Here is an 11,508-nt window from a genome sequence, read left to right as displayed (position 1 = left end):
AAAGACTGCATGGAGTACTTAGGAAAAGCTGTTATATGAAAAGGAATAGGCCTTGGGAGCTACCTTTTACAGATCTTTGGGGGGCCTGTATATCTGGCACTCAAGTCAAACAAAATTCCTCAAGAGAACAGCAGAACGTTGAATGGTATTTCATAATATCGTCATCTGTAGCTGTTAGCCCGCATGTCCTATTATTTGAGCTCCCAGTGTAATTGAAAAAGGAAGTAAAAGGATCTTTAAAACAAAGAGAATTTCTCTACCCTGACTACAGGAAAGGATAATGTTGTGTGGGTGCCTAAAGTGATAATAAACCTAAGGATACTCTTTCCAGGGGGCTGATGCTTCTTTCAGGCTAAGTGTTAGCCTGGGTACTATTGAAGAACTGTTTTATTTGCTGTTATTTAACCAGGTAAAATTTGTTCTGAGTATTGGGAAAATCATCCACCATTCATTTCCTTGTTAAACTTTAATAATGGCAGCAACTGGGTTGATAACTCTTAGGACTGACTGTGGTTAGGAAAGTGTTAGGAAAGTGTCACCTATCAAAGTAGGTGATTAGGGAAACAGCCAATCCAGACCTGGCCACAGGCAAAACTGTGAACCAGATTAAATTCTTTATTACTTTGAAAGAATAGTGTTTAATACTTGAAAAAGAGGAGGATTTACACGAAAAGAGTTGAAACAAATAGTTTGCTATTAAAGAGGTTTCTCTACGTTGCAACATTTGAAAGACATTTCTCAAGAAGGCTGGCTAAAACAAGCATTTCCTATAGTCTCCAAACTCCAAATCAGAATTGCCTCGACAACATTTTAGTGAAATGTATATGCTTATCTGTGGAAAAGATAGATCTGACTTATTTAGCAAATCTCTTATTTCTACCCTGGTTAACAATATCTCGGTGCAATGTGTGTTCTAGTGGCACCACTGAACCAGTGACAGACGTGCTGTCATACATCTTCCACTACAGAGCAAAAATGGGGCAGCCAGAAGGAACAACTCCTCAAAGTGGAGAGTCTTGGATTGAGAATGAGGAGAACTGACATGTGGTACCTGCTCTTTTACCATCTAGTTGCACAGTTGTAGTCCATACTAGTTAACTCATCTCCGAATTAAGGGGATGGACAAGAAAGATCTTGAAATTTCCTTGGGTTTGCGACATGCTTCTTTCAATACAATAGAACAAAATGTAAGCATTTTAAAATTTGATTAGCAAGATGGTCATAAATACATTGTGTATTAATGTGTATTGGTTATGTATCAATTACCTCAAAACGTAGTGGCCTAAAACAGCAATAAACATTTATAAGTTATAGAGTTGAGATTCAGGAATGGCTTAATAGGGTGGTTCTGGCTCAGAATCTTTCATGAGGATGCAGTCAAGCTGTCAGCTGCAGTCATGTGAAGGCCTGACTAGGGCTGGAAGATCTGCTTTAAGGTGCTTTACTCACATGTCTAGCAAGGTAGTGCTGCTGGTTGCCAGGAGGCCCTCTGTTCCTTGCCATGTGAAAAACTCCATAGGACTGCTTGAGTATCTTCCCAACATAGTGGTTGACTTCCTGAAGAGCAAATGACTCAAGAAGGAGCAAGTCAAAACTTCATTTTTTTTTTTTATAATCTTGCCTGGTTATACATGGCACCCTAACTCAGTGTGAGAGGGGACTACAGACAGGCACGAATACCACGAGGTAAGAATCATTGAGGGCCATTTGAAAGCCAGTGATCACAATACACGTAGTCAGTAACCAAAAATAAATGATCTTTATTATATAAACTACTGAGAAACATTCATATTTAACCCTTTTTAAAAGGTCAGAAATGATAACATGACATAGCTATATATTTAATTTACCAGAATATTGTGATGCCCCAATGCATTGAATCAAATTGAAAAGGATCCTTTGTCAACGATCTACTACATCCACTTTTTCTTGTATTCTGACTTGATACTGGCATCCTTGGGGACATCACCAAATAAAAAGAGTAATAGCTAGTTCCTTTTCTCCGACTGCACATTCACATTATTTGCTGGCAGCTGAATAGCAAGTATCTCAGGGAAGCAACTGGTAAGGAGAAATAAACTCTGGCCAACTGTTAAAACTGGAAAACTCACAGTCAGCCCATAACATCCTCCCTTTAAAAGATCACAGCATAATGGTTAACATGCATATTTACTAGATTTTCTATGACAGTTCTAATTTCAGAAATTTTGTCTCACTGTCCAGATGGAGGTCAAAGAACATAAATCTGATTGTCAGACAGGCCTAAATTCAAATTGCTACACTAGCATTAATTGATTGACATTAGGTAATCTCCAGAAACCTCACTCACGTTCCTTATTTAATGTGAATTCACACCCATCATATGGTCCAAGGTTTGGTCTTGAAAATATGATTGCTGCCCTTCAGTGATCTCCCTTTCTCCTCCCTTTCTAAGCCTTGTGTTAGCCTGGATGTTGGCACTAAATAATCTTGGAACTTTGGACAAATCACTTAATCCCAATGATCCAATTTTCTCATTTGTAAAACAGTAATATAATTTTTGCCCTAAACACCTCACAACCTTAATTTGAGGTTTATATTAAGATAATGGGTGTCAAAGGCTTTGTGAACTGTAAAGTCCTGGTCAGGAAACTTTTCAGTTCTCTCCCCAAATGGCCAATAGATGCAGATGTCTTTGCTTCTGATTATAAAAGCAACATCTGCATTATACACAATTTAGAAAATTCTTAAAAATGTTTATCTACGTTGTACATTCGTCTGTAACTCAGAGGGAAAAATTAATAATCCATTAACATTCCATTCATTTTTTACTGTAAATAAACTCAGTAGAAGTCAAACAAAAATCTGTTTATTATGAAGAATTTAAATTTTATTGGAAGCATCAGGATAGCATTCTGAATTCTCCCATACCCACTCCTGAGATTCAACAATTATCAGTCTTGTTTCATCTAAACCCTGCACTTCATGCCCACTTATTTTGAAAGCAATTCCCCAGATATATCATTTTATGTATAAATATGCCGGGATGTATCTCTAAACAAGAAGGACCTTTAAAAACATAGTCACAACACTACTGTCACATAAAAATTAACAATCATTTGTGTCATCAACTATCCAGTCAGTGTTCAAATTTCTTCACAGTCTCCTGGTTTTACACGTTTAACCTGACTCCTTTTGGGTTAAGGAGTCATCTTCTTGGACATCGCGCTTCTCTTCGCGTTCCCAGAGGAAAGAGGCCCGTTTCTTCCAGCCCCACCTGAGTTCAGGAGCACCAATGAAGTGCTGGAGGCTGTGGCCCGCGGAACCGAAGTCGAGCCTCGCCTGCACGCTCCGGGGGGAGCTGTTTTCCAGGTGCACTGAGGAAAGTCTCCGCTCACGCGGTTGGCAGCTGACACCGGAAGCGACAGTGAGTCTTCTGCCCGAGCGAAGCTTTCCTCCACGAGACGCGCGGAAAGGTCGGGTACGCGGGTTGCACGGGTACTGGCGTCCAGAGTATCCGGGACCCGCGCAGCGATGCAGCAGGACGCGGGAGGCCGCACGGCCAGCGCGCTGTTCGCAGGGTTCCGGGCGTTGGGGCTTTTCAGCAACGACATTCCACACGTGGTGCGGTTCAGTGCGCTGAAGCGCCGATTCTATGTGACGACCTGCGTGGGCAAGAGCTTCCACACCTATGACGTGAGTGCCTCCTTCTTCCTGCGCGGGCATCCCGGGAATCACCCTCCTGGGCCGCCGGCTCAGCTCGGGGGTGATCCCGATCCCTCCCTTCCACCTACCGAGGCTTCGCTTCCTGCCTTTCTCGCCCTTAACCCCTTCTGGCCCTGTTTCCCCGAAGCATCGCATCCACGCTTGGGGCGAGTTTCAGAGGCAGTCTGGCTAGGGGAGAATACTAGAGTCTAACATTTCAGTTCTGTGGCAATACGTTGGTCCAGTAAATATCTATTGAAGTTCCTTTGAAGATGTAAATGGGATTAAGACAAGTCCCTCGCCCCCCGCATTCTTCATGTGAAAGACTATATTGGGAGAACTGATGGGGTTGAGATTAATTATATTTTAGGGGACTATCCGTATTGATAGCAAACTAATTTCCCTAAAGTTCCCCGGCGTCTATAGTCTACCAGTGTTGAGGGTCTGTCATGGTGCCATTTACTGCAAACCTTGCAGCAATTTCTTTGCAAGGTACACACACATCATTGTTTCATAGCACCCTTATGTAGCATCCTTCCTGCTTGTTAGTGATGGGCTTTTCTCCTTTAACAGCTCATCTGATCTCACCAATCGTTGCAATCGTCTTTTGTTGTTTACTGGTTTCTTTTGTCTTCTCCAAATGAATGTATTCCCTGTGAAAACAGACCTTTTCTTGATGATGAGGGTGATAATAGCAAGTGTTAATTAAGCACGTTTTCTGGAAACGGTGCTATAAAGTTGTATGGCTTGAAGGGTTGTGAAAATCAAGCAGGTTATTAGCAAGATGAACTGGTGGTTGGTAGCCGCAGAGTTAGTGGAAGAGGAAAGTGAGGGCCGAACCCAAGGTGGAGATGATGGTGGTGATAGTAGCTGACAGTTTTTGAGCAGTTACTGTGTGACTGGCTGCACTCTGTTTCACACAAATTTTATTCATTGAATCATAATAATCCCCTGAAGTAGTTACCTATTTTAATCCTTATTTTGTAGATGAGGAATTTGAGGCACAGCAAGATCAAAGTAACTTTCTCAAGGCTACATGGTTGGAGCAGTAACAATTGATTGGGGTCTGCAAACTAGAGCCTACAAGCCAGTCGTGCCCACCATTTGTTTTTATGTGACCCATGACATTTTAATTATTTTCCACGTATGTTTGTGTTTATTGTAATAGGTCATAACAACTTAAAGTAAAATTTGCATAGTAGTAGAATACAGTATAATCAAATTTTGGCGTGGGATGAAGACATCTACTCTCATTTAAGAACCAGGATATTTAATTGATCTCTAAGGGCCCTTTCAATCTTAGCACTCTTGCATCTCTAGTGTTTGAACTCTGTGCTTCGGAGATGGGCAGTTTTGAAATTTTTAAATGATTGGAGAAAAAAATTTAAAAAACAGTATTTCATGACATATGAGAATTATATAAAAATCAAACTTCTTTACTCCTAGATTAAGTTTATTGGAATACACATATGTTTCTGTATCATATATGGCTGCTCTCGTGGTACATTAGCAGTTGAGTATTTGCAACAAAGACCACCTAGCCTGTAAAGCCCTAAAATAGTTACTGTATGGCCCATTATAGAAAATGTTCACCTGCACCTTCCATCACCACCCCTGATGAAATAGTTGAAACTGTAAGCTTTCCTAATAATGAAAATTAGAATCAGTGTCTTTTTTAGGAAGGACAGCATAGCAAATGTATGTATGAACTTGTATCTTAATCTTCAAGTGTTATATTATTATAATTGTTTTTGTTAATGAAAATTTAATCTTTCTTTTTCTTTTTTTAAAACAGGTTCAGAAACTTAGTCTGGTCGCAGTAAGTAAGTATAGACTTTATCCTGAGTTTATGCATGTTTATAAAATTTTGACGTGAATTTACGACTTACAGAAAATAAAAGGAATCCAGTGCTATCTGATACATAGCAAAAAACAAACAAAAACTCTAGGTCAGGATCATGTGTTACATTCAGTTAATGTGTGATATCTTTTTAGTTTTCTTTAATGTGGAATAGTTTGTCAAGCTTTGCATATTATAACATTAAGATTTTTGAAGACTATCTAGGCTAGTTCTTTTTTAGAATGTCCTTTAATTCGATTAAAAAAATTCTTTGATTATTAGATTCAGCTTATGCACTATAGCAAGAATAACAAAGAAATGATGCTGAATTCTCAGTGAATCATATCAGGAGGCACATGCTGTTCGGTAGTCCTTTTCCTAGCAGTGATAACTTTGATCATTTGGTTAAGGTGACATTTGTCAGAAGTTCCATTTTAAAGTTTTTCTCTTTGTAATTAGTAAGTACCTTGTGGTAAGATACTTGGAGACTATGTAAATATCTTATTACTCTTTCAGGCACTGCTTTTATCATTTAGTGATTCTTGCCTGAATCAGTATTATGATTACCAAACAGTGATTTTTTTGATTCCATCATTTCTTTTACTGAAGGGAGAGTTTTCCCTTATCCCACATTTTGATATTTTTTCCAAAGGAAGGAATACTTATTTTTTTGAAAACTGCTTAATAGAGTAAAGGGTTTCCTGGGGCTAAGAGATTCTAGTTTCACCATCAAATAATGATATTTGTAAGAGAAACAGAGGAGAACTGTAAGGAATCCAGTGTGTATGTCTGATAAAAGTTACATTTTATAAAAGATTATAGAAGACAGAAGGACACTATATCCTAAGTTGATTACAGAAGTAGATAATAAACCTATAATAATAATAATATGGAAATGAAACTCCGAAGTGTAATATGCAGTGTGAAAAATACTTAAAACAATCCTCTATCTTCTAATCCTCCTGCCTTTAAAACAGGAAATAAAAAATAAAAAGTCCAGGGGGGCCTGATGGTTCAGTTGGTTAGAGCATGAGCTCTGAGCAACAGGGCTGCTGGTTTGATTCCCACATGGGCCCGTGAGCTGCGCTTTCTGCAACTAGAGTGCCACTGAGCTGCATAGGGATGGCCGGATGGCTCAGTTGGTTAGAGCTTGTGCTCTCAACAAGGTTGCTGGTTCATCTCCTGGTTCATCTCTCCGCACGGGACTTAGAGCTGAGCTGCGCCCTCCACAGCTAAGATTGCAAGGACAGCAACTTGTCTTGGAGCTGATGGGTCCTGGGAAAAACACACTGTTCCCCAATAAAGTCCTGGAAATACACACTGTTCCCCAATAAAACTCTTTAAAACATTTTTAAAAAGTTGATTATGGTAGTGAGAGAGGACTCAAGAAATCATGTATAAACAATGCTTAGATGTGAGAGGCATAATTACCTTGGAGGAGACTGAGTGGAAACCATATTGTTCATTTTCAGGGTAAGCATGTAGAATATCATGACTTTTTTTTTTTTTTTTTGAGGGTACTCTATAGTGTAGAGTTATACAGGGCTCTAGGTTTTTATTTAGTTTTAATATTTTTTCCTGGAGTTATTAGTGAACTTGATGTTCCTGAAAGCATTCACATGCATGACCATCTGCTAGAGCTTTAAGTGAAGTATTAAGTGAGGATTTTCCCCAAGTAACCTCAAAAAGCTTTATTTCTTTAGAATTATGTCTCTATGTCTGCAAATACTAGACATTAATTCTCTTAGGTAAGGTTAGGGTGGTTTCATAGTCTCAGTCTGAGAGTTATTAGATATCTAAAATAACATTAAAGTCAAAATTTTATACTCTAATTCTCAGCTTTCATTTTATATATATATGTATGTGTGTGTGTGTGTGTGTGTGTGTGTATGAAACCATGAAAAATGTTATATGTATACTTGAGGTTTCTATCTGATCCAAGATCTTAAAAATTCTCACTTCTTTTATATTTATTTTTTCTTAGGTAACTCTGTTCCACAGGATATCTGCTGTATGGCAGCTGATGGGAGACTAGTCTTTGCTGCTTATGGGAATGTATTCTCTGCATTTGCTCGAAATAAAGAGGTTTGTGTCACTGAACTATTTTTACTTGTTTGTCTTTTGCAGTTAGTAGTTGATTTTTTTTTTTAATATATATGTATATACAGTTTCTGGAAGAGAAAGTTAATTTCATCAAATTCTTAAAATTAGTTAAAACTTTAGTATCGTTTTCTTTCCAAGGGGTTAATGTCAGAATTATTTGGACATCTTCAAAATTTTCATGCCCAGTTGAGACTTATCTCTGGAACTGTCCACTTTGTATATTTGGTTGAGATAGGATTTAGTTCTGTGTATTTTGAAAATGCTTTCCTGGGAGATTCATATTTCTACTACTGTTTTATGTGAATTGGCCTTTTTTTAATGAACAACTCAGCCCATGACTCCTTTTCTAAAAACCAAGTACTTGTTCCCTAAATTGAGAAACCTAGATTCTTTGTTTTCTCCACTGCTAAGGAAGCATCATTTCTTGTCTTAGCTACCCTTCGGTTTCTAAGTTTGTCCTGGGACAACTTGATGACCTGGCTTTAGTGGTCTAGAATGAAAGGGAAAATGACAGTGGGTTTGACTTGGACTGACATTTGTTCCTAATGTCCTCTATTAACACTGTGTGTGGCAGAGGACCGCAACTTTCCTGTGGAGCTCTTTAATGGCAGTTGTTTGAATTTTTAGAGTCAGGAGAAGTGTCTGTCTTTTTTTGCAAAGTATTGCAGTTTGTAATTTTCCCTGGTAGATGTGGGAGGGCATCAGAGTCTATCAACTATAGGAAGCTGTTTCCACCATTAGGGCCAAAGGGTCACGGAGAAGAAATAGAGTTCCTGGAACCTGGCGAGAGCTGAAACTGAAGAAGGGGCTGTAGTTACTAAGGAATGGAGTACTTCCCTAAAACAGAAAGCTGTAGGAAAGAAGTACTTTACAGCTCCCACCTCGCCTCCTTCATCTCATCTGGAACCCAGCTGGGGGTTGAGTCACTAGAGATTAGCCTTCTAGAATATAACACTTTTCTAGGATGCATGGAGTTATGCTAGTTGAATTTGGTTGTGGACCCAGATCTGTGCATGCCTCCTCCCTAATCTCAGTTGGGAGGCTGAGTCTCTGAGGTCTCATTTCTGTATTCCTAATTCATATTTCCTTTTTATTTGGACTGGCTCGGGGAGCAGGTGAAAATGCCTGGTTTCTTGTTATTTGTCAATTTAACCTTGGATAATCAAAAGTTGGACCACATTTCTTAATATGAACATCTTCAGAATTAGCATTTTTTGGTTAATATAAATAATATTACATGATGAATGATGAATAATGTGAAATTCTTTTGAACTTTGACATTATAGGTAGTACATACCTTTAAGGGTCATAAGGCAGAAATCCGTCTTTTGCAACCCTTTGGGGATCACATTATCTCTGTTGATATTGACAGCATTCTTATTATATGGCACATATACTCAGAAGGTAAGAATTAACCAATTTGTTGCTTTATCTTGGGGTGGTATGTTTGTAGTTAAAATTAAAAACCTATGTAAGCATAACTTTAACACCAGAGGTTTCAAATATAAGCAGTAAAAAAAAAAAAAATGAAGAAAGAATCTTTAACATGTATAGGAAAAAAGGTTCTAAGTAAAAAATGGATAAGCAATTTTAATCAGCTAGTTGAGCTATTTATAACCTGTTAAATGTGTTTAGCTCAACTAGTACATTTTCTATTACAGTTCTCCAGTTGAATGACATGATATATTATTTTCTCTGGAGAGTATTTTGGTATATATTTACACTTGTTAATTCTTAGTTTGTATTTTCAACTCTCAGTAAAGGAGATTATAATAGTAAACTTGAAGATCCTGTGATACGAAGGAAAATATACATCCTTTTTTCTAAGGATGAGTCAATATCCTTTAACAGTGATACGCTTGTACAGTGGCATGTATGCAGTGAGCTATGTTTATGCGACTATGTTATCTTCAAAGGTTAGGGATTTATCACCATACTGTTCCCAGGTTTCCTCAGTAAAAGACTGGATCTTTCATGAATTAAAGCTTTTAAGTCGTTTTTTGTTTTGTTTTTTAATTTTTTTATTGGGGAACAGTGTGTTTATCCAGGATCCATCAGCTCCAAGTCAAGTCGTTGTCCTTTAGTCTAGTTGTGGAGGGCACAGCTCAGCTCCAAGTCCAGTTGCCATTTTCAATCTTAATTGCAGGGAGCGCAGCCCACCATCCCATGCGGGAATTGAACTGGCAATCTAGTTGTTAAGAGCTCGCGTTCTAACCAACTGAGCCATCAGGCTGCCCCTCTGGAAGCTCAGCAGCAGCTCATTGTCTTCAGTCTAGTTATGGAGGGCGCAGCTCACTGGCCCATGTGGGAATTGAACTGGCAACCCTGTTGTCCAGAGCTCACGCTCTAACCAACAGCCATCCAGCTGCCCAAAGCTTTTAAGTTTTTTAATCTGTTTACGTTTTTATCTTATCTCTTAATTAACTCATTGTTTGATGCAGTATATTTCCTTTTAGTAGAAATTCTAGAGATTGCTCTCCTGGGAGTTATTCCATGTATTATTCAAATTACTTACTCTTTTCTTTGTCTGTTCAAGTAGAGGGAACAGAATTCCAAAAGTATTCCCTGTGCAGATGGCTGTTAAAAGGCCTTTTATAAAGTTAGAGAATGTGATTTTAGAATCTAACAGGCATTCTATTGATGCTGGTGCCCAGCAACACATTGAACCAGTGTTTTCAGGGAGCTCTTTGTAATGATTTTAAGTAAAACTGCTAATTTCGAATAAAGGCAAAGATCTTTGAAAATAGCATTTAAAGTAAACTTGGTATAATTTCACCTGTGTCTATGCTTTTTAAACTGGGTTATACATACCCTAGGAGTGTGTAGCAGTGTGCCAGATAGTATGTGAAACTAAAGATAAAGTGAAATGTACCTTCTTTGATCCTCAAATTTGTTGGGAAATTTAGTGAAAAATTGTTTTCATCATAGATGGAACTGTGTGAAGTAGAAAACAAACTTTACACATAGGAATTTTAAACATATGTAAGATTTCAAAAAATGTTTTGATCTTGCAGCAGGCTGTGCTATATGCACTGCACAGGGCTGTAAGTTCTTTTACTCTCCTCTATAAGAGGTTCTGTGGAAATGTGTGAGAGGCACTGTTCTTAGTTTCATTGAAGTTCGCCTCTACTTTTCACATCTTTGAGTGGCCCATCAAGCTTTTTAGATATTTGGCCCTTCTCACCCTGGAAGAGCTCAGAGCATACACTTCATGTGGAATATTCACTCACCTCTTGATCTAATTATAAAAATAATAAGGCTGATTGCTAGTTTCATATTTTTTTTAAGTATTTATTTTTCATTTCTGTAAACCAATTCAGCGGTGAGTGGAATTTATAATACTATTGATATTAGAACTTTTAGAAAATTTTTGAGTCTAAATTATATTTATAAATTGTCCAACACATTTTTTAAATGTGTTTAAATGTTTATAGATTCATATATAAGTCTTTGATTTATATTAGTACATAATATAAATCTACATTAGTATATAATATAGATTTATATTAGTACATAAATTTTTGATGTGGTGGATTTTAAGTGCTAAATATATGGGTATATGAAAAATATTTTGAACTATTTTATAAAAAAATAATTACATGCTATTTATAACTTACTTTTTTAGAAGAATACCTGCAATTGACTTTCGATAAATCAGTATTTAAAATTTCTGCAATTTTGCATCCAAGTACCTACTTGAATAAAATTCTTCTTGGCAGTGAACAAGGAAGCCTACAGTTGTGGAATGTAAAGTCCAAGTAAGCACTTTTTCAGAACACAACATGGATTGCTCCTACCATATTCTCATCTGCTACTCCCTAATACATACTTAAGCCTCTCGGTTCTCCCTGCCTTTATATGTTTACTTAAAGAAAGGGCTT

At 37.7% G+C, this 11,508-nt stretch overlaps 1 protein-coding gene across 1 annotated transcript in view; it reads left to right on the top strand.

Annotated features, from left to right (window-relative positions):
• The first annotated feature begins 3,377 nt into the window (after positions 1-3,377).
• Positions 3,378-11,508, top strand: part of WDR36 (WD repeat domain 36) — a 39,094-nt gene continuing 30,963 nt past the window's right edge. Inside the window, exons 1-5 of the mRNA XM_081052958.1 lie at positions 3,378-3,675; positions 5,480-5,507; positions 7,509-7,609; positions 8,914-9,031; positions 11,253-11,385. Of these exons, the coding sequence (XP_080909084.1) occupies positions 3,514-3,675; positions 5,480-5,507; positions 7,509-7,609; positions 8,914-9,031; positions 11,253-11,385 (542 nt within the window). The 5' untranslated portion in view covers positions 3,378-3,513. The remainder of the gene's footprint in view (positions 3,676-5,479; positions 5,508-7,508; positions 7,610-8,913; positions 9,032-11,252; positions 11,386-11,508) is intronic.

This window comes from Rhinolophus hipposideros, assembly GCF_964194185.1.
Source record: "Rhinolophus hipposideros genome assembly, chromosome: 7".
Classification (NCBI taxonomy): Eukaryota; Metazoa; Chordata; class Mammalia; order Chiroptera; family Rhinolophidae; genus Rhinolophus; species Rhinolophus hipposideros.
Note: the sequence above shows the minus strand (reverse complement) of the source record. Positions and strands in the feature narration are given on the sequence as shown.